We start from the raw sequence: 23,077 nt of genomic DNA, 5'->3' as shown, positions 1-23,077 counted from the left end.
GGTCAGGAGTTCAAAACCAGCCTAGCCAACATGGTGAAACCCCGTCTCTACTAAAAATACAAAAATTAACCAGGAGTGGTAGTGGGTGCCTGTAATACTGGTTACTTGGGAGGCTGAGGCAGGAGAATTGCTTGAACCTGGGAGGCGGAGGTTGCAGTGAGCCAAGATTGTGCCACTGCACTCCAGTCTGGGCAACAGAGAAAGACTCCATCTCCAAAAAAAAAAAAAAAAAATCTGACCCTTGGTTACATTCATAAGCGTTATTATATGTAGGGAGAGAAAATCTGAAGGGGTAAGGGGGAGTGGCTATGGCTGATGAGTTGGGTCACTGATGAGAATGGGTCACTTCCTCCTGTTGTAGAGGAATAACTAGACTCTGTTGTGTGAGAGAGAGAAAGAAAGAGGGAGGTTACAGTCCGAGCATTTTAAAGACCCTACTGGAACTCCGTTTAAGAAGCAGGTGAGGCCGGGCGCAGTGGCTCAAGCCTGTAATCCCAGCACTTTGGGAGGCCCAGACGGGCGGATCACGAGGTCAGGAGATCGAGACCATCCTGGCTAACACAGTGAAACCCCGTCTCTACTAAAAAATACAAAAAGCTAGCCGGGCGAGGTGGCGGGCGCCTGTAGTCCCAGCTACTCGGGAGGCTGAGGCAGGAGAATGGTCTAAACCCGGGAGGCGGAGCTTGCAGTGAGCTGAGATCCGGCCACTGCACCCCAGCCTGGGCGACAGAGCAAGACTCTGCCTCAAAAAAAAAAAAAAAAAAAAAAAGAAGCAGGTGAAACATATAGGAGCCTGAGTAGTGAGTAGAGTGGTGGTTCCCACAGGTCCTGTAACCACGTGACTTTGGATAGGGGATAAAGTTGTTAGTTGTTTGAGAACGGCCTGACGTGCCTTTTCGGCTATGACGGTGACAGGATTTGTACTTCATTCCCAGAATGCAGATCCTAAGGTAGTTTTGGTAATGGTGAGGGTTGCCAAGGAATTGGCCCAGGCTTCTAAAGGTCCAGGGAGATAATGGTATATTGGGGACAAGGGCAGCATGCAGACCCAACAGAGGTCTGTGGAGCCTAAGTTGGCCTATTTTAGTAAGTTGTAAGATAGCTGCAAGGTATGGTTTAAGTAAAAGGAAAGAGTGGTACTAGAAGGAGACAAAGAACAAAAGAAAAAAAAGGATATTTGAGATGGGGTGTAATCTGCAAAAGTTTCCTGCAGCCATGCCTCATGAAAGGAGGAGAAATAAATTATGAGGGGTGGGGGGAGCCTGGATACCAGGAAAGGTCTTCTACAAGGCAGCAAATAAAATTACTGGAAGAGTTGGAGGTTAAAGAATTGTGGGGAGTCAAGTGATCTTGAGTTTGTTGGGTCCTGTAAGAAAACAAGAAAATTGAGACATGTTGAGTTTAAGAGGAGGAGCCCTTTTAAGTTTTGAGAAATGTATCCAGGGAGCTATGCCATTTAATTTTGTTGCAGTGGGGGAATTGGTGGTTGTCAAAATGCCACCTTTTAGTAGCCTGTGATGATGGGTTTTATTCCCTTAAGTCCAGCCTGACTGAGGGGATATTGGGGTTGTGAAACAATTTGGGAGGGGTCCTTAAGTTTTATTAGAAATGGCTGGTGGTATATGGCAACAGTGGGCTGAGAAGTGTCCCATACCATTGGGCTAACTCCTTGGACTGAAATTGTTGAGGACTGGGTTTGGGCTTCATTGTTTTCTGGCTGGCAAAGGAACAAGTATGCAGGCACCTGAGGTAGGGCATTCAATTGTAATGTGGCCCCAGATTTATTGAGTATATCTCTTCTAATAAGAGGTGTAGGACACTGTGGAATTACTACAAATGAGTGAGTAAAGGCAGTATTGAATAAGGTGTGGTATAATGGAGGTGTTTGAGAGTGAGTGGTAGGGTGGCCATCAACCCCAACTACAGAAATGGGGGAACAATTTAGGGGTCCATCATACTCTGGAAGAACTGAGAAACTTGCCCCAGTATCCAATAAGAAGGAGATTGGCTTACCAGATGCCATCCTAATTACCCCGGGTTCTGGAGACTCACATGGCATGGGTACAAGCAATCCCGGGCACCATCAGTCTTCGGCCGCTAGTGCCAACAAAGAGGAGAGGTGTCCCTGCGTTGGGTTTGGGGACTGACTGGAGGGTGCTGTTGAATGGGAAGGGCATTCTTGTTGAGAGCGGTCCATTTTCCAATGTCCCCATATGCCACATATAGGGCAAGGCTTTGTTGGAGGTCATGGGTTTGGGCAGGCCTTTGCCCAATGTCCCAGATTGCCGCATCAAAAACAGGTGCCAGGGCCCTGAGAAGGTGATTTTTCCTTCTAGAGGGCAATAGCCAGCATCTGGTATTTAATCTTAGCCTGTTTCTCCTTTTGCACTTTATGTTCTTTCTCCCTGTTGCTGAAGACCTTGAAGGCCAGATTTAAAAGGTCCCTTTGTGGGGTTTGGGGTTCCTCCTCTAGTTTTTGCAGCTGTTTCCTGATATCTGGCGCTGACTGTGAAATGAAATGTAAGTGAAAATAGGTTTGACCCTCTTGTGATTCAGGGTCTAGTTTTGTGTATTTGAGCATAGTCTCTAATAACCTTGATAGGAAAAGAACTGGATTTTCATTTGGGCTTTGGGTTATTTCTCTAATTTTTTTCATAATTTACTGCCTTATGGGCACATTTTTCCATGCCAGCCAGGAGACAAGTGACCATATGGTTATGGCATTGGATGCCAGGGTCCCCCTGTTGGTAAGTTCACTCAGGATCAGCTAGGGGAACAGCAATGGCCGCAACAGAATTATGGACTGTATTCTGCTGATTAAGTGTGTCAGCATGGGCTTCAGCAGCTAGCCAAATGTGCTCTTTCTCATCTGGGGTGAGAGTGGATAACATAAATGTCGTGCCAAGTAAGATTATATGACTGAGTAATATAAAGAAATTCCTTCTGGAAGTGGGATGGGCCAGTGGAAAAAGAGTCAAGGAGCCTCTTAATCGCCAACATGTCTGAGATTGAAAAGGTAACATGAACCCTGACTATGCCTTCTGCCCCGGCTACTTCGCAGAGGGAAAGGGTGGCCAGGGTCTGATTTTTTTTTTTTTTTTTTTTGAGACAGAGTTTCACTCTTGTTGCCCAGGCTGGAGTGCAATGGTGCAGTCTCGGCTCACCACAACCTCTGCTTCCTGGGTTCAAGAGATTCTCCTGCCTCAGACTCCCAAGTAGCTGGGATTACAGGCATGTGCCACCACGCTGGGCTAATTTTGTATTTTTAGTAGAGCCGGGTTTCTCCATGTTGGTCAGGCTGGTCTTGAACTCCTGATATCAGGTGATCTGTCTGCCTCGGCCTCCCAAAGTGCTGGGATTACAGGCATGAGCCACCACACCCAGCCCTGATTGTTTTTTGAACAAGTGACAGCAGGATAGGGCAATGAGGGTGGTGGCGATAGTGCTGGTGGCTCTTGGGGAGCCTGGGGCTGGAGATATGGTGGACATTCCTCAGCAGGGTCAAAATTCCTTTCAGGGGCTGAAGGGGAGGGGTGAAAAGGGGACTGGGAGTTTTCATTTAGCAATAAAACTTGATGAAGGGAGCAAGACTGATAGAGGGAAGGTTTTGAGTGTAAATACATGAAATCTTAGATATAGGGGACCTCAGACCAGTTGCCATTTCATTGTAAGAAATTGTTAAAATTGCTTGGGCTGGGCCAGGTGCGGTGGCTCATGCCTGTTATCTCAGCACTTTGGGAGGCCGAGATGGGCAGATCATGAGGTCAAGAAATCAAGACCATCCTGGCCAACATGGTGAAACCCCATCTCTACTAAAAATACAAAAATTAGCTGGGCATGGTGGCATGTGCCTATAGCCCCAGCTACTCAGGAGGCTGAGGCAGGAGAATCACTTGAACCCGGGAGGCAGAGGTTGCAGTGAGCCAAGATTGTGCCACTGCACTCCAGCCTGGTGACAGAGCAAGACTCCATCTCAAAAAAAAAGAAAAGAAAAAGAAAAAAGATTGCTTGGGCTGGGCGTTGTGGCTCACACCTGTAATCTCAGCACTTTGGGAGGCCGAGGCAGGCAGATCACCTGTGGTCAGGAGTTTGCGACCAGCCTGGCCAACATGGTGAAACCCCATCTCTACTAAAAATACAAAAAATTAGCCGGGTGTGGTGGTGCATGCCTGTAATCCCAGCTACTAAGGAGGCTGAGGCAAGAGAATCTCTTGAACGTGGAAGGCAGAGGTTGCAGTGAGCTGAGATTGTACCACTGCACTCCAGCCTGGATGACAGAGCGAAACTCCACCTCAAAAAAAAAAAAAAAAAAAAAAAAAAAAAAAAAAAAAATTGCATTGAATTTGGAGATTGAAAGTGCCACTTTCCGGCCAGTAACTGCCATTATTCAATTTGTACTGTGGCCAGGCCACAGTGCAGAAGAAAATTAACTGTTTAGGTTTTATATTGTCAGTAAGTCCCAGTTGAATGTTGATTTTGTTGTTTTTGTTTTTGTTTTTTTGACAGAGTTTCGCCCAGGCTGGAATGCAGTGGTGAGATCCCGGCTCACTGCAACCTCCACCTCCCAGGTTCAAGCAGTTCTTCTGCATCAGCCTCCCAAGTAGCTGGGACTACAGGCGTGTGCCACCACACCTGGCTAGTTTTTGCATTTTTAGTAGAGACGGGGTTTCACCATGTTGGCCAGGCTGGTCTTGAACTCCTAACCTCAGGTGATCCACCCGCCTCGGCCTCCCAAAGTGCTGGGATTACAGGCATGAGCCACTACACCTGGCCTCTCTCAAGACCTTTTGCAATAGAAGTGGGAAGTGATCCTGGACTACTGGTTCCAATTCCCTAGAAAGGGAGCTGGTCTGGCGTGAGCTCTGGACCATTTTGGCAGGCCCCAAACTTGGTTTTGCCCTCTATAGCCTAAGGATGCGACACCATGCGGACAGAAGACAACAGCACCCTCAGCCCCGGCCCTGGCCAGCTCCCAACTGCATGTTCCCTGCTGTCCCAATGCGTGCCTGGAGCTGTGAAGACAGCTTTGGGAAAGGTGTTTCCTGGGGCTTCAGGGTACCCCCACTCAGGGAAAGAGTAAGTCGCCAGCAGCCTCATCCCCCGTCTGCTTCTAGTGCCAAGTAGGGGGATCCAATCACACAAGTGGAGGCACCTCATCTCCATCCAGTACCCTCCCAGATCTCACAGTACCCTATCAGGCTACCCCCCTTAGGTGGTGCCCTCAGGAGCTCTTTGCCTGGAGGAGGGAGAGACAGAGAGCCTCCTGTAAGCGCTGAGCTCTATCTATACGGTGTGCAGGTCACTCGCTGGGCTCCGCGGGGCACGGGGCCTGGAGGCAGGCAAACGCTAAGGCGAGGGACTGCGCACAGGAGGGCTCCTTATTGGAGCCCTCTGAATTCAAGTTTTGCTGACTTGGGTCTCGGGAGCGGAAGCCTGGGCCCCAGACTCGCCCCTCTTATTGCCTGCCGGCTTCCCTTGCCCAGGGAGAAGGGCACTGGCGAATCACAGGTTCCCCGGGTTGCAGCTACACTCGCCCCGATGCCCTCAGGGGCTGTGCGGCAGTGGTGGACAGAAGACAAGTCTAGGCCGGGCGCGGTGGCTCAAGCCTGTAATCCCAGCACTTTGGGAGGCCGAGACGGGCGGATCACGAGGTCGGGAGATCGAGACCATCCTGGCTAACACGGTGAAACCCCGTCTCTACTAAAAAAATAAAAAAAACTAGCCGGGCGAGGTGGCGGGCGCCTGTCGTCCCAGCTACTCGGGAGGCTGAGGCAGGAGAATGGCGTGAACCCGGGAGGCGGAGCTTGCAGTGAGCTGAGATCCGGCCACTGCACTCCAGCCTGGGCAACAGAGCGAGACTCCGTCTCAAAAAAAAAAAAAAAAAAAAAAAAAAAAAAAAAAAAAAAAAGAAGACAAGTCTAGTTACACCACCAGCCCGCGGCCGCGCTCAGACAGACTGCCAGCGGTTGGGCTACTCGCAGGCTCCGCCCCGCCCGCCCCACGGCCTTAGCCCTGCCCACAGCCTCGTTCGGCCCCGCACTGCCCAAGACTTTCGTCCACTCCCGAGCCGTCTCAGCTCGACCCACGGCCGGCCTCCTGCGGCTAGCGCTTTCCCGGAGCTGGCGGCGTTCTTAGCCCCGCCCACAGCGCGACTCTTCAGCCCCGCCCACCGTTGGCGGCTTAATCCTCTGGCGCCACCTCCTGGGAGGCAGCGGACACTGTTTCCCTCTTCGGCACAGAGCTGCTGCTGGCAGTCCACTCTGCTGGGCTCACCTGGGGGGCATCTGGAGCCACTACCAAGGTTGGAAGATCTTCCTATCCCCAGCCCGAACCTGCCCAAGGCCATGTGTCTCGCCACACGGAGCCTTCACCGGGACATGGACGGAATAATTCCTCCGATCCGAACTGAGACCCTAGGATAATTGCCACCAAAGGGGTAGTGGAGCTACTAACCAGGGCCCCAGCAACCGGCTCTCCATGCTGCCCATGCCCTAGGCTGTCCTTGGGAGGGCCCCTCCTGCAGGAGCTCCCGAACTCCAGCTGATGGGAGCTTCCCCACAGGGAAATGGTACCCAGCATTTCTCCATAGGTGCTTCAAAAAATTCTTTGCTGCTCTACAACAGGAACAAAATTTCATGATCAGAATTAAACCTGGCCGGGCACGGTAGCTCACGCCTGTAATCCCAGCACTTTGGGAGGCCGAGGTGAGTGGATCACCTGAGGTCAGGACTTCAAGACCAGCCTGGCCAACATGGTGAAACCCCGTCTCTACTAAAAATACAAAACATTAGCCGGGCGTGGTTGCGGGCGCCTGTAGTCCCAGCTACTCAGGAGGCTGAGGCAGGAGAATGGCGTGAACCCAGGAGGCGGAGCTTGCAGTGAGCCGAGATTGCGCCACGGCACTCCAGCCTGGGCGACAGAGTGAGACTCCGCCTAAAAAATATATATATATAAATTAGGCGGCTGTGGTGGCGGATGCCTGTAATCCCAGCTACTCCTGAGGTTGAGGCAGGAGAATCGCTTGAACCCGGGAAGTGGAGGTTGCAGTGAGCCCAGATGGCGTCACTGCACTCCAGCCTGGCGGACAGAGCAAGACACTGTCTCAATATAATAATAATAATAATAATAATAATAATAATAATACCTAAAGTGTTTGGGTCACACTTAGAACTGAACACGCCTCACACTAGCCACAAGACCCGGACCAACTAACTCCCTTGCCCTCTCTGGGCCTCAGTCCCTTTGCCTCAAGGTAGTTGTCAAGAAAGTGAGCAAAACAGGGAAAGAGTCACCAATGGATTTGGATTTTTAAGATATTGAAATCCCAGGCCAGGCGCGGTGGCTCATGCCTGTCATCCTAGCACTTTGGGACACCGAGGCGGGTGGATCACAAGGTCAGGAGATCGAGGCCATCCTGGCTAAAATGGTGAAACCCCGTCTCTATTAAAAATACAAAAAAATTAGCCAGGTGTGGTGGCGGGCACCTGTAGTCCCAGCTAGTCGCGAGGCTGAGGCAGGAGAATGGCGTGAACCCGGGAGGCAGAGCTTGCAGTGAGTCGAAACTGCACCACTGCACCAGCCTGGGCAACAGAGCAAGCAAGACTCCGTCTCAAAATAATAATAATAGTACAAAAAATGAGCCAGGCGTGGTGGCACGCGCCTGTAGTCCCAGCTACTTGGGAGGCTGAGGCAGGTGAATCCCTTGAACCTGGGTGGCGGAGGTTGCAGTGAGCCAAGATGGTGCCACTGAACTCCAGCCTGGGCAACAGAACAAGACTCCGTCTCAAAAAAAAAAAAAAAAAAAAAAAAAAAAGGAAATCCCAGCGCTTTGGGAGGCCGAGGTGGAATGATGACTTACTTGAAGTCAGGAGTTTCAAACCAGCCTAGCCAAGATGGCAAAACCCCATTTCTACAAAAAACAATACAAAAATTAGCCGGGTGTGGTAGCACATGCCTGTAGTCCTAGCAACTTGGGAGGCTGAGACATGAGAATTGCTTTAACCTGGGAGGCAGAGGTTGCAGTGAGCCAAGATCACGCCACTGCACTCTAGCCTGGGCCACAGAGCGAGACTGTCTCAAAAAAAAAAAAAAAATGAAAGAAAAGAAAAGAAGGAAAGGAAAGGAAAGGAATGGGAGGGGAGGGGAGGGAAATAGGCCTGATGCGGTGGCTCATGCCTATAATCCTAGCACTTTGGGAGGCCGAGGCGGGTGGATTGCCTGAGTTCAGGAGTTCGAGACCAGCCTGGGCCACATGGTGAAACCCCATCTCTACTAAAATACAAAAAACTAGCCAGGCATGGCAGCTTGCACCTGTAGTCCCAGCTACTCAGGAGGCTGAGGCAGGAGAATTGCTAGAACCCAGGAGGCTGAGGTTGCAGTGAACTGAGATCATGCCACTGCACTCCAGCCTGGGTGACAGAGCAAGACTCAGTCTCTTAAAAAAACAAAAAAAGAAAAGAAAAGAAAAGAAAAGAAATAGAGAAATGAAGCTTACTCTCGAAAGACTGATGCTTGAATTGGGCCTTCTATGCTTTAGGGGAGCTAGGAAAGGGCCTCTCCTAGGAGCTTGTTCAACCTGTTGGCAACAAGGGGAGGCAAGGCTGTGGGCTGCAATGAGGTAAGTAGTGTGGAGCCTCCAGTCCCCCCAAGACTGGTGGTATTCTTTTTTTCTTTTTTTTTTTTTTTAGACAGAGTCTCGCTCTTGTCACCCAGGCTAGAGTGCAGTGCAATGGCGCCATCTCAGCTCACTGCAAGCTCCGCCTCCATGGTTCATGCCATTCTCCTGCCTCAGCCTCCCGAGTAGCCCGGACTACAGGCGCCTGCCACCATGCCCAGCTAATTTTTTTGTATTTTTTAGTAGAAACGGGGTTTCACCATGTTGGCCAGAATGGTCTCATCTCCTGACCTCATGATCCACCCGCCTTGGCCTCCCAAAGTGCTGGGATTACAGCTGTGAGCTACGGTTCCCGGTCCCAAACTGGTGGTATTCTAGAGGCCAGGTTGGCCTAAACACATCACAAGATTTTCCAGCTAACAGCCCTGATCCCAAGACTAGCTCAAAGATCTAGGCCCAAGGCAGTGCCTTTACGCCAAGAGAAAATGCAGATTCCTCTAGAATTTTCCAAGACCAGCACTGTCTCCAAGCCAGGCCAGAGTCATTCCAGGTCAGAGGAATGTTGGAAGGTAGATTCCTGCAGGTCTGATGTTCCTTCTTTCCTGCCCTCCTGTCTACGACCCTCTAACCCCAGCTTAAAAGACCTGAGCAGTCCTCATCCAAATCAAGGAACAGGGATCTGGCAGGAGTGCCAGGGGTCAAGGGTCTGCTGGGCTAAAGAGGGTATATTCCCCCATCCCCCAAAGGAGGCAAGGCAGGGCAAGGCCAGAGGTCCTTCTGGCCTTAATGTTCTCTGCCAAGATCAAGTATTCCCTTACTTGAGTTCAGAACAGTGAGTCCACTCATTACCCAGTGGCTTCAGGTTAGATGTTAAGCAAAACCTCCTGAGGTCAAGAGAGTAAGGATGGGGTAATTTCCTGGGCCCCTGCTGCTAGGCCTAGGGAGTGAAGTGTGTGCTGGGGACAGCCTTTCCCAGCGCTTAGTGTGGTGCACATTCAGGTCTTAACTCCAAGTAGTTGTTGGACCTTCAACAACCCCCGACCCTGGGACTCAGCTCTTATCTGCCTCTCTGGGTCTTGAAGCTTTGAGCAGAGGAGCAGGGGCCATGGTAAGGAGCCAGTGATGGCAGAGTTGAGCCCAGAAGAGGCACCAGTTGTTCTGTGACCAATCACTTGATTCTGCCCCTTTGCTCCTTGAAATACAGCTGCTGCATCTCCTGCCGCCCACACTCCGGGCAGTGTCCTAGGACAACCCATCCACCCCTTCCTGGGCACTGAGTCATGATCAGCCTACCCAGCTGGCCTGTCCATCGCAAGCGAGACACTGAAGGTCACCCCCCAACCCCCAGAACCTACAGGTCAACCAAGGCAGAGCAGCCTGGCCAGAAACTATTGTTACCACCCCGAGGCCAACACAAACCTGCCTTGAGACTACCTGGGAGACTAGCCATTCCCAAGCCCACAAGACAATGTGGGCAGGAGCTGGGGTAGAGCTGCAGCCAGAGGCATCCCTAGGTCCCCATCTTCAGAGACCTGGCCTGAAGGACCCCTACCCAGGAGGTACAGGGGCTGACCCACTCTGGGGCAGTAAACCTGTGACATCTTTCCCACCATCCTCCTTCCCAGCCAGTCTCACTGGGTTCTCTGCTATTCCCCACCCCTTACAGATGGGGGACTGAGGATGAAGGAGACTTGTTTTAGCTGGCTCACAGGCAGAAGAGGGGCAAAGGGGGCATTACATGTCGGCAGAGTTTCTGGAGTGCACACCCAGCCCTCCCAGCACAGAAATGGTAAGGCTTACGTGGAGGCCACTGGGCCAACCCCAAGTGGACCTGGCTGAGTCTCCTCTTCCCCCTGTCACATGAGCCCCCAACCCCTCATGTCCAGGAACCTCTCCAGATGCCAGGGAAACAGATGCCCAGAGGCAACAGCGTTGTAATAAAGACACTGCTTTTATTTAGTTTGATATGTTTCTTTACAGAATGCAGAAAACACATCTTAAAATCATATAGAAGGAAATAAAAACACATCAGTGGTTGGTGAACACTTGAATGTGAGATTGGCTCTCCATCTCACAGAGTCCAGCGGCCATCAGCAGCCCAGCACTCAGGGGAGCAGGCTGCCTGCAAAGGCATTGTTGCTGTTGTTATTCTGTTCACTGCCCCATCGCCTCCAGTTGCTATGGCAACTGGCCATTCTGGGCCAGCCACGTCTCTTGCATGGCAGTGCCCAATGGTGGAGTTGCTAGGGGCAACGGAGCTGTTTGGAAGGCCTTTCAAAGCCCTCACCTGGAACATTGGGAATTGTTTATTTTTTGATGAGGTCATCAGAAATAATCTCACCAGGTCAGATCCCACTTGTGCTCCTGTCTCTGGGGGCACCAAGGAAACTCTGACTTGGAGGCACGAGCCCAGTCACCAGTGGTCCACTGAGCCTGCATTTACAGGCTCCCCCACAGGAGCACTGCTCAATCCAGAGTACCCCTGGGGACTGGGGCAGGGGAGAGGGGCTGGGCCCTGTGGGAGAAGGCGCAAGGGGAAATGCCCTCTGGAGAACAGTAGGACGGAGACCCCTCCCCTCCTCTCAGCCCTCCCCTCCTGAGGCAGCACACACCAATCCTCTGCAGAACAGTCGATATGGCTTAGAAGTAGCTGCTCCGTGTGCAAAGGGAGCCTGGGTCCACCCACCCACCCTCAATCAGGGAAGGGATACATTATTGCAAAAGGCATTCCTCCCTAAAAGGTACCCAAAATAACTCTCAGACATCAAGAAAAGTCATGCTCAAAATGGTTTCTTCCACAGGAGAATCAAAGCAGAGTGGGCGCCCCTGAGTCATGGGACAGAGATGCAGATGGACGGACGGATGTTCTGCTAAAAAAGGCAAAAGAACCCCAGTGTAATTCCAGAATTTAAACATTAGGAAAAGTAGGGGGAAAAAATCAAAATAAGCAAAGCCGTCAGTTCCATGGAATCAACACTAAGAGCTCGTACAAACTGCTGTAAGCATCACCATTTTTAATCTTTTTAATAAAACAATTTGAGGCTGTATAAAAACTTTAGTAAAAAATTAGCTTTGAGAGCTCACAGATTTTTTATTATGAACTATTGCTGGCACTCCTCCCCAGCCACCAGACCTTTTCCAGTAGTTCAGGCCCAAGGCCTGGGACTGGAGTGCCAGAGAAAAGGGATGGGGTGGGTCCAGGTAGGGTTGTGGACTGTTAGGACAAAGCGGCCAAGGTCAAGTGAGGAAAGAGCATCACATGACATAAAAATATTGCATCTTCACCAAAATGTCCCCCACTGAGTGTTTCAAAAAACCGTGGTATTCCTTTTAGGAGGAAAAAAAAACCAACAACGCACGCACAGAAGGGTAAAACAAAATAGGTTGATGTGGTCGAGACCTTCGACCTCCCGGGTGACCCCACAAGCAGCTGGCCCATCCTGGAGCACCAAAGTTGGGGGCCACAGCCACTGCTGCCTCTTGGAGTCCCTTTTTCATGGAAATGAAGACCCCTTGGTGGTGGGCCACTAGTGTACGTGGGCTGGAAGTGGGGATGTCCATGGCCCAAGAGACCCCTCCAGCTTCCAGCCCCTGGCAACAGTGGGAGAGCAAACCCAGCACCAAGGACCTGGCATGAGCCAGGGCCGGGAGGCCCCCAATCAGGCTCTGGAGTATCAGAGCAACCAAGTTGACGTAGTGTGAAAAAATAGGATTCCTTTGATAAAAAATACTGTCCCTTGGTCTTCTCTAAGTTTGAAACACCCTGGGAGCTTATTTTTAGCAAAGCAATTCCCCATACCCACCCAAAAATTATACATACAAGTTTAGGTAAACAGCAGATTAAATGTAAAAACTTAACCTTAACTTCTGAAAGTCCTTTGAATTTAATCTTTAGTTACTGTTTTCCATGTTACATCCTGCAGCTAGACACACGTGAATAGAAAAAACAGTACAGTTAGTGTTAAAGGCAAAACGCAGAGAGCCAGGGGGCCACCCGGCACTGCCTGCGAGTTCATTCATGGTTCCTCGCTCCCTCCACCTCCACTCCACATGGTGCTTTCAGAGCCAGCCATCAAAAACGAAGCGAAGAATTCTCTATGAACAAACCAAAAGCTGTTAGGCAAAAAATAAAAATAAAAAAGTCCCCAAAGTCTCTCCAGCTGCTTTGGGGTTTGGGAGGACCAGAGAGGGCGGGCTTGTCCAGGCCCGTGTCAGTGTGTGCTAGGTCAGGTGTCGGCTTCCGGTGGGTGATGGTCTGCAGGCCACCGGTCTCCACAGACAACACCATGTTGTCTCCAGGCCCCTGCCCTACCCTGCCTCCACCCAGGCGCTTGCGGGTTAAGGAGGGACATAGGGAGGAGGTGACCGGTATGGGGTCATGTTCTTGGGACGGGAGCCCTTGCCCTCCATGGGTGCTGTGAAGGGCGGTGGGGGCTGGTAGGGAGGCGCATTGGGATCCTCATCCCGCAGGGGCGTGTACTCTCCCACGGTGTCCTGGTTCAGAGGAGTGGTCTCGGGCACACTCTGGTTGGGGTACTCGGGAGGGGGTAGGGGAGCCTTCTCCTCCTGCAGAATGAGTGGCATGCTGGAGGAGGGTGGGGGCTTGGAGTCGTCCAGTTCGTCCGCAAAGATGATAGGCACCCCCTTCTTGATGAAGGTGGCCTGGTCCTCAAGGGTAAGCTTGCCCTTCCGCTTCTTGCGGTAGCAGATCATGGCAATGATGCCAGCAATGAGCAGGATGGCTGCGACCACCACGGCCGGAATGACTGTGTGCAGGTAGACATCATCCTCACTGCTCTTCTCAGGGTCCCTGTCAGGCACCTCTGTGGGCGGCGCCTCTGAGGGCACTCTCCTGGGTGGTGCCACAGGAATAAACTGTAGGTGCCGACAACTGCCAGAGCCCATCACAGCGATGCTCGTGGCCTTAAAGTCAGGCTCTAGGGCGTTGGAGAAGGCAGGCCGAGGTTTTCCATCATCCTCAGCGATCCGGCGGCTCAGCCCAGCGATCTGCTCCTTGGGGCAGGGCTCCAAGGGCAGTGTGTTGTTGGTCCATTCCACCACGATGGAGCCCCGGGTGATATTCTGCAGGGTGACGGTGCTACAGTTTCGGTCTCCAAAGGCGAAGGCCAGTTTCTTTACCAAGGCAATCTTCTTGTGGATGTCATTCAACACCAGTGCCGGGTCACCCACAAACTTGGCCTTGAACCTTACAGGAGCCCTATCCCCTTGGGGGCGCCTATGGACATGGATCTCGAAGGCATCCACAGCCGACAGGCCCCCCTTGTCTGTGGCATGCATGAAATACTCGTGTTTGCCCACGTGGCTGCTGTCGGGAAGGCCATACATGAGCTGGCTGTTGCTGTTGAACTGTACCCAGGACTTCTCGCCCACCAGCTGCTGCTCCCGCAGTTTCAGGGTCAGTTTCAGCTTGTCAGTGGTGGTGTCCTCATGGTCGTAGAAAGTGTCTGACGGGATCTTCACCTCAAAGTAGGTGCCAACCCAGGCATCTACCCTGTCAATATGGTTCTTGAGCTCTGGGCGCTGGTTGGGTTCTCCGCCACGGGGCACTCCACTGGTGGTGGTGCGAATACGAGTAGGCGGTGAGGCAGTTTCCAATCTGGTGATAGGAACTTTGGTGGTGACCCGGGGCACTGGCCGGGGTGTCCGTGGTTTCTTGGTTGGCCTGCGAGTTGTGGTGGTGGAGGAGTCAGTTGAAGGTGTTGCTGGTTTTGGTGTGGATACTCGTGGCTTCTTGGTGGTGGTTGTGGGAGGGGTAGCAACTGCAGTAGGCTCCACATAGCCAGGAATGGTCATCGTTGGGCGAATCTGGCCAGGAACTGTGGTGCCAGCTTCTGACACCCGAGTAGGCTGGATGGGGCCTAGGGTTGGGGTCTGAATAATGGCGCCTCGAGTCCGGATGGTGACCGTGGGTTTCCCAGGAACAGGATCCCTGACTGGAGGAGCCATGGTCTCTGTTGGAGGAGCAATGGCTGGAGATGTGGGTGTTGGCACGATCCTGGATGGGGGCTCCTGGATAGCCGTGGTTGGGGGCCCAATGGCAGTGACAGGTGTGGGTGTGGCATGGATCTGCCTCCGGATGCGTTTGGGAAGAGGGGGCTTCTTATTGGCGATGTGCCAACCCACCACAGGGTAGCCAAGCTGAGCAGACATAGCACCCTCCCTGGCAGGAGCCTCCACACCACGAATGTCAGGCACACTGTTCTGGTTCAGGGAGCAGCCCAGCTTCCAGGAGAGAAGGGCCCCATTCTCCACCACCTTTTTTGCATTTCCCGGGCCAGCCATGAAGGCCGACATGTCAAATAGTCTGTTATTCACCACCGGCACCAATTTCATATTGTGAAGCTCTACTTCTGAGAAGCTCCGCATCCTGTGCAGGAGGTCAATCCTTTGCTTTGGGGTCATCTTGGTGAGGTCGGCATCCAAAATCACCGTCAAAACAGTCACGGGTTCATCCACAGCACAGGCAGATGATACCACCTCACCAGGGTCTGGGAAGGCTGTCCTCACTGACTGCAGCTCACTGTGGTCTTCAGGGTAGACCTCAATGGAGAACACACTGGAGGTCTGGGGGATGTGACTCCCGTTGGCCCCCAGCCGTGCAGCGCTCACCGAAATGTAATGCACACCCTTATCAGTGTCAAGGGGGAGGCCCTCCAGGGTGTGGCTCTGTGGGTCCCAGTGCAGCCAAGATGGCAAAGCCTCCTTCCCTGCTGCTGATACCTAGAAGAGACACAAGCATAAATTAAAAGTACTATTGTCACTGCATAACCTGAATATGATCGCAACAGTTAACCTGAATTGTATGACAAGCTTAGGGTGTAATTCAGAATGCCTGCTGGGGAAGCTAATTCCTCTCCCCTAGAGAGACACAACTGAGTTTCTTTATCTGTCACAAGACTAGGGCTATGAGATGGGCTAGCTTGGGAGGCAAATATCTCACCCAAGGTCACACAGTGGGGAGACAGCAGTGCTGGCACTCAAGCACATGTCTCATTCCTGAGAACTGATGCCATGGAGCTCACGACTGTTGTGGATTTTATAACAGTGACACACCCTGCCACCTACTTGCCCATTCTACCTGCAGAATCAAATCACATCCCAGCCCTCAGCAATCCTTTCCACCCTTGCCTCAGACTTCTCCCTGACCCTCTGCAGACACCACATCTTTGCTCAGGTCACATGCCTGGCCTGGAGGATGCCTCCTGCCCCAAAGTGGAGATGCATACAGGTCTGGGTACAAGGGAGGGTTCAATGCCCTGAAGGACTCACTTTACATCATCACGTTACATTCAAGTGTAGTGGGGCACATTTGTGTAGCAAAGAAAGTTAGTTGTATCTAATGTTTTCATTTACCCTGCTTCTCAAATCTTAAAACAAACTGTGGTGCCCAGGGAGCAGGGACTAGAATCAACTATTCTAGAATAGTGCTTATTAAAGGAATCCCAAGGAGCTCTGGTCTCTCTAAAAGAGAGAGGCTCTATAGTCAATCAAGTACAGGAAATATACAGAGCCCTCTTCTGCCCTTGGAGAGACCAAGCACAGAAGCAGGCCTAAGGAGCTCATCACCTTATTCCAACTCAACAGCATCTCCCAGACTTCTTTCAGTGTGGAAGTCCCTTTCCACAGAGATATAACTGGTCATACTCAGAGCACCCACGGAAATGCCACCATAGAAACCTCCACCATCAGCTGACAAGAGGAAAATATGACTTGGCTCTTGCCCTGGCCCCATGTGTGGCTCCTCTCACTTTTGGAAAACACCTACTCCTGCCCCAGTGCAAGAAAGGTGACACCCCCCATTCTCTGGTTGGCCTGAAGGCACTCTCATCTCCATTGTCCTATAACAAGTCCAGAGACAAAGTGGCCAACACACAGTACATCTCACTGTCAGCCTTAGCCAAGGACTGCCCTTCATAGCCACTGCTTGTCAATAGAGTTCATTCATGGTTCCTTGCTCCCTCCACTTCCACTCCACATGGTGCTTTCAGAGCCAGCCATCAAAAACGAAGCGAATAATTATTCTCTATGAACAAATCAAAAGCTGTTAGGCAAAAAATAAAAATAAAAAAGTCCCCAAAGTCTCTCCAGCTGCTTTGGGGTTTGGGAGGACCAGAGAGGGCGGGCTTGTCCAGGCCCGTGTCAGTGTGTGCTAGGTCAGGTGTCGGCTCCCGGTGGGCGATGGTCTGCAGGCCACCGGTCTCCACAGACAACACCATGTTGTCTTCAGGCTCCTGCCCTACCCTGCCTCCACTCAGGCGCTTGCGGGTTAAGGAGGGACAGAGGGAGGAGGTGACAGGTGTGGGGTCGTGTTCTTGGGACGGGAGCCCTTGCCCTCCATGGGTGCTGTGAAGGGCGGTGGGGGCTGGTAGGGAGGCCCATTGGGATCCTCATCCCACATGAGGATCCGTCCCTGTGGCAAGAAAGCTAAAGCCATGACTGCTGGGTTCCCCAGTGGCTCTGGTTCCCTGAGCTTCCTCCTGCCAAAAGACAAGGTACTTGAGTGATTTGGAAAGGAAACCCCAGGCTTGTCCCCAGGTGTCAGGCAGCAGCAGCCTTATCAGAAACTAGATAATTTCCCCCCTTTAAACTAATTTAAACAGATTACCTACACCCAGCAAAAACGTATTGGAAAGCTGGGCATGGTAGCTCATACCTATAATCCCAGTACTTTGGGAGGTCAAGGCTCAGAAGGATTGCTTGAGGCCAGGAGGCATTAGAGACCACCCTGGCCAACACAGCAAGACCCCATCTGTATTTATTTCAATAAAAAATTTTTTTAAACCATGAGATGACTGACATTGTTAGGAGTTGTTATTATTGAGCCAGACATGGTGGCTCACCCCTGTAATCCCAGCACTTTGGGAGGCCAAGGTGGGCAGATCACCTGAGGTCAGGAGTTCAAGACCAGCCTGGCCAACATGAGGTCAGGAGTTCAAGACCAGCCTGTCTCTACTAAAAATACAAAAATTAGTCGGGTGTGGTGGCGTGTGCCTGTAGTCCCAGCTACTCAGGAGGCTGAGGCAGAAGAATTGCTTGAACCTGGGATGCGGAGGTTGCAGTGAACTGAGATCATGCCACTGCACTCCATCCTGGGTGACAGAGTGAGACTCCATCTCAAAAAAAAAAAAAAAAGGAATTATTATTATCGGGGTTATCATTTCCTAATTGCTCTCTGAGCCACTCATTAAGGGTCAGCAAATTGTGTTTCTTTTGTGATACCACATTCCATCAACTATAAGATGTGCCATCATCTAATTAAGAATCTCCCACCCTGTCACTCACCATCAAACATCAGAAATGTTAAAATATCTGTAAACATGGGTATCTTCAAACTCATGAAAAACACTAAATATATTTTTCTTCTAAAATCTTTTTTAACTATAAAAATCACACTTATTGGCTGGGCATGGTGGCTCACGCCTGTAATCCCAGCACTTTGGGAGGTTGAGGCAGGTGGATCACTTGAAGTCAGGAGTTTGAGACCAGCCTGGCCAACATGGCAAAATCCCATCTCTACTAAAAACACAAAAATTAGTCAGGCATGGTGGTGCACACCTGTAGTCCCAGCTAGTCGGGAGGCTGATGCACAAGAATTGCTTGAACCTGGGAGGCGGAGGCTGCAGTGAGCAGACACCACACCACTGCACTCCAGCTTGGATGACAGAGTGTGACTCTGTCTCAAAAAAAAAAAAAAAAAAAAAAAAAAAATCACACTTATTTCAAATGTTTTGGCTGAAAAACCTAAGCTTTACATTTTCATTTATGTTAAATAAGAAAACTGCCACATCCATATGTAAACACATAAAATAAAGGTTGAATGCTCTTGTTTTGCAAAACAAACAAAAAAACCACCCATGAAGCAAATAAGTAAGGCCCATGAGACTTTACAGGAGTGTGACAGGAGTAGGGTCCTGAGAGGTGGAGAGTAGGTGAATTAGGGTGTGGACCCCGGTTTTTGGTCACCTGAGGGTTATTTCCTAACTCTACTCCATCCCAGTGGCCACCAGTAGGACAGGAGCTCACATGGCAGAGGGAGGATGAAGAAAGGTGACAGGGAAGGCCTGGAATAGAGGTCTGGGTAAAGTCAACCAAGGAGAAGCCACCTGCAGAGGAGACTGAACAAGGTTGAGAGGGACTAGAAGAAGCTCCAGAAGGCCGGGCGCGGTGGCTCAAGCCTGTAATCCCAGCACTTTGGGAGGCCGAGACGGGCGGATCACGAGGTCAGCAGATCGAGACCATCCTGGCTAACCCAGTGAAACCCCATCTCTACTAAAAAATACAAAAAACTAGCCGGGCGAGGTGGTGGGCACCTGTAGTCCCAGCTACTCGGGAGGCTGAGGCAGGAGAATGGCGTAAACCCGGGAGGCGGAGCTTGCAGTGAGCTGAGATCCGGCCACTGCACTCCAGCCTGGGCGACAGAGTGAGACTCCGTCTCAAAAAAAAAAAAAAAGGCAGCTCTAGAACCACGGGACATTCCTGAGTGGCTAGGTGCTCCATCAGTGTTGATAAGTCAGCAGCCTGGTGCCTCTGCAAGTCTGTCTTCAACTACACAGGGCACTTTTGTTTTGTTTTGTTTTGTTTTAGACAGAGTCTCGCTCTGTCACCCAGGCTGGAGTGCAGTGGTGCGATCTGGGCTCACTGCAGGCTCCGCCTCCCAGGATCATGCCATTCTCCTGCCTCAGCCTCCCAAGTAGCTGGGACTACAGGTGCCCATCACCACACCTGGCTAATTTTTTGTATTTTTGGTAAAGACAGGGTTTCACCGTGTTAGCCAGGATGGTATCAATCTCCTGACCTCGTGATCTGCCCACCTCGGCCTCCCAAAGTGCTGGGATTACAGGCGTGAGCCACCGCGCCCGGCCACAAGTGCACTTTTTAACAGAGAAAACAGAGAAGGGCTTCCCAGCCTGGCTCACTTCCTATTCTGCTGACCCCAACAGCCAAAGTTCTGCTATCAGGCAGTTCCTACAGAACAAACTTAGGCCATTCTATAGGAAGGCTCCCACAGCGAAGCCATCCTTGGAAGTCATACACTTATTTTAACTATGCCAAGTAACTTTAAAAAATGTTAATATCATGTAACAAACAACAAACACTAAAGGAAACATCAGGTTTCACCAAAGCAAGTTATAATGCTCAATTTCAAATTGGGAGATAGGAGATGAGAAATGAGTTTTACTTTGACTACTGAGAACAAATTATTTCACTATTTTATTTATTTATTTATTGAGACAGAGTCTCACTCTGTCACCTGGGCTCGAGTGCAGTGGCACGATCTCAGTTCACTGTAACCTCTGCTTCCTGGGTTCAAATGATTCTCCAATTTCAGCCTCCTGAATAGCTGGGACCACAGGTGAGTGACACCATGCCCGGCTAATTTTTTTTTCTTTTTCTTTTTTTAGAGATGGGATTTCGCCATGTTGCCCAGGCTGGTCTCAAACTCCTGGCCTCCAGTGATCCGGCTGCCTCGGCCTCCCAAAGTGCTGGGATTACAGTTATGAGCCACTGCACATGACCAAATTATTTCACTATTGTCTACCCATGGCTTTTGCAGCCATGTAAAGTTTACCCATGTCTTTGGAGCAAGTCATGTCAGAAAAACAGAGCTGATATGGTTCACATACCGCCCAAATCTCATGTCAAATTGTTACCCCCAGTGTTGGAGGTGGGGCCTGGGGGGAGGTGACTGGATCTTGGGGGCGATTTCTCATGGATCGTTTAGCACCATCCCCCTAGTGCTGTTCTCATGATAGAGTTCTCACAAGATCTGGTTGTTTAAAAGAGTGTAGGCTGGGAGCAAAGGCTCATGCCTGTAATGCTAGTACTTTGGGAAGCTGAAGTGGGTGTATCAATGAGTTCAGGAGTTCAAGACCAGCCTGGTCAACATGGCGAAACCCTGTCTCTATTAAAAATACGAAAATTAGCCAGGCATGATGGCAGGCACCTATAATCCCAGCTACTCGAGAGGCTGAGGCAAGAGAGTTGCTTGAACCCAGAGAGCGGAGGTTGCAGTGAGCCGAGATCGCGCCACTTCACTCCAGCCTGGGCAAAAGAGCGAAACTCCATCTCAAAAAAAAAAAAAAAAAAAAAAAAAAAGTGTGTAGCACCTCCTCCAGCCTTCCTCCTGTTCTGGCCGGCTATGTGAAGTGCCAGCTCTCCCTTTGCTTTCTGCTATGATTGGAAGCTTCCTGAGGCATCCCCAGAAGCAGAAGCCACTATGTTCCCTGTAAAGCCTGCAGAACCATGGGCCAATTTTAAACCTCTTTTCTCTATAAATTAGCAATCTCAGGTATTTCTTTATAGCACCACGAGAATAGACTAATACAAGAGCCAAGCCTTTCCAACCTAGTCACCTGCTTTTCCCTCTGCAATTTTGGCTCCCCAGAGTCCTGAAGTCCCAGCCGTTATCTGGCTGCAGGACAGGTGTCTAGATCTACAGCCCAGAAGCAGGCAGGCACTCCACGGTCATGGGTACTACTCAGGAAGAAAAAGTATTAACCTGAATGTTCTAAAACCCCTGCATCTCCAGCAGTCTTGGTACTGGTGACATCAGGCCCAAGCAGCACTTCCAGTGGCAATGATTCTTTATATACATATATATATATATAAGGGTCTCACTCTGTTGCCTAGGCTGGAGTTCAGTAGTGTGATCATGGTACATTGCAGCCTCAACCTCCCAGGCTCAAGCAGTCCTCCCACCTCAGCCTCCCAAGTAGCTGGGACATAGGCACATGCCTGGGTTATTTTATTTTTTTTATTTTTTGTAGAGACAGGGTCTCATTATATTGGCCAGACTAGCTTTAAACTTCTAGGCTCAAGCAATCCTCCTGCCTCAGTGTCCCAAAATCCCAGGACTACAGGTGTGGGCCACCATGCCCAGCCCTTAAATATACATTTTTTGAGCCAGGGTCTTACTCACTGTCACCAGACTGGAGTGCAGTGGTGCAATCACAGCTCACTGCAATCTCAAACTCCTGGGCTGAAGTGATCATCCCACTTCAGCCTCTTGAATAGCTGGGACTACTTGAGCCAGGTGTGTGCCACCAGGCCTGGCCAATATTTAAAAACTTTTTTGTAGAGATGGGGTCTTGCTATGTTGTCCAGATTGGTCTTGAACTCCTGGGCGTCAGTGATCCTCCTGCCTCGGCCTGCCAAAGCGTTGGGATTACAGGTGTGAGCCACCATGCCCAGTCATGATTCATTTTAATAGAAGGGCTACAGGAAGCAAATCAAACTTAATTTCCACAAGGAACCTAGCCAAGTCACAGGCACACTGGCACCTCTGCATTTTCAAGGCCATTTGGGGAAAGCCCCTACCTGGAAAGTCTGAATATGCCTGAAGGTTTGGCAGTGTCCACAGTCCCCAGAGGATTCCACTAGGAGCCCCACCCTCCCAAAAGGACTCAGCTCAGGGCTTAGCTCATCTTGGAGGTGCTTGGGGATAAAGCACCTGCTCTACCCTAACAAAGCAGGAGCCCCTCAGTCCACAGGAACTCTGGATACCTCCTCAGCTTTCAAAACTTACAGGCTCTAGATCACTTCTCTTCTTCTCAAGGCCTAAGGGTGAAACAGGATATGAAAGTTCCTTCTCACAGATGCGGTCCAAAGACAAGCCAGGACTCATCCCCGTAACAATGGGGATAACAATCCTCATTCTCCCACTCCATGAGAAGGTCCATCTTTCACTGCAAATCCCAGCTCCAGGCTGGCTGGCGCTTGACCCAACCTTGGCCCCAGTGTCCTCATCTGTAAAATCAGGGAAACAATCCCAACCTCATATGATTATAGTGCCAGGTACATGATGGACTCTGCCAATAATGGTTCCTATGTCTCCCATGGGCTCTGAGAACAGTAATTTGAGGCTGCTGCATAAAGGAGCCCAGGGCATGTCCAGGCTCCTCTTCCTAGTTCTCCTTCCCAACTGACCTTGGACCCAGTGCAGAGTGGGGTCCTGTTCAACTCTTCATACCACAAAACAGAAGCTCAAAGTATCTAAGGTAAGTGGGGAGGCAACAGGCAATGGGGGAGCCAAAATCATATGCAGAAACAAAGCTGAGGCTGGGGAAGCTCAGGGAGTTGCCTGTCAACCCTTGTCTGCCAGAAGTAGATGAAAAGACTAAGGGGCATGGGGGAAGTGGGGGACCTGCTGCAGGTGAGAACCCAAAGACCTGCTTTCACTTCTTCAATCTAAAACAGGTGGACTAGGCCAGGCACAGTGGCTCACACCTGTAATCCCAAGCACTCTAGGAGGCCAAGTCGAGAGGATTGTTTGAGGCCAGGAGTTTAAGACCAACCTGGGCAACATAGTGAGACTTTGTCTCTATAATTAATAAAATGGGTACACTAAATCCTGGCACATTTACGCATGGGATTTTTGACTATCCTGACTATCCTTAGAGTCCTTGGTTTGCCAATACTTTAGAGTATAAAGATTTCTGCCAC

At 50.7% G+C, this 23,077-nt stretch overlaps 1 protein-coding gene across 9 annotated transcripts in view; it reads right to left on the bottom strand.

Moving 5' to 3' along the window:
- Positions 1 to 10,546: 10,546 nt before the first annotated feature.
- The window catches only part of DAG1 (dystroglycan 1), a 73,996-nt gene continuing 61,465 nt past the window's right edge, over positions 10,547 to 23,077 (bottom strand). For all 9 annotated transcript variants that reach the window (XM_050780765.1, XM_050780761.1, XM_050780768.1 and 6 more), the window contains exon 3: positions 10,547 to 15,355. In XM_050780765.1, the coding sequence (XP_050636722.1) occupies positions 12,953 to 15,355 (2,403 nt within the window). In that variant the 3' untranslated portion in view covers positions 10,547 to 12,952. The remainder of the gene's footprint in view (positions 15,356 to 23,077) is intronic.

This window comes from Macaca thibetana, chromosome 2 (assembly GCF_024542745.1).
Source record: "Macaca thibetana thibetana isolate TM-01 chromosome 2, ASM2454274v1, whole genome shotgun sequence".
Lineage (NCBI taxonomy): Eukaryota > Metazoa > Chordata > Mammalia > Primates > Cercopithecidae > Macaca > Macaca thibetana.
This window is presented reverse-complemented; position numbering and strand designations above follow the sequence as displayed.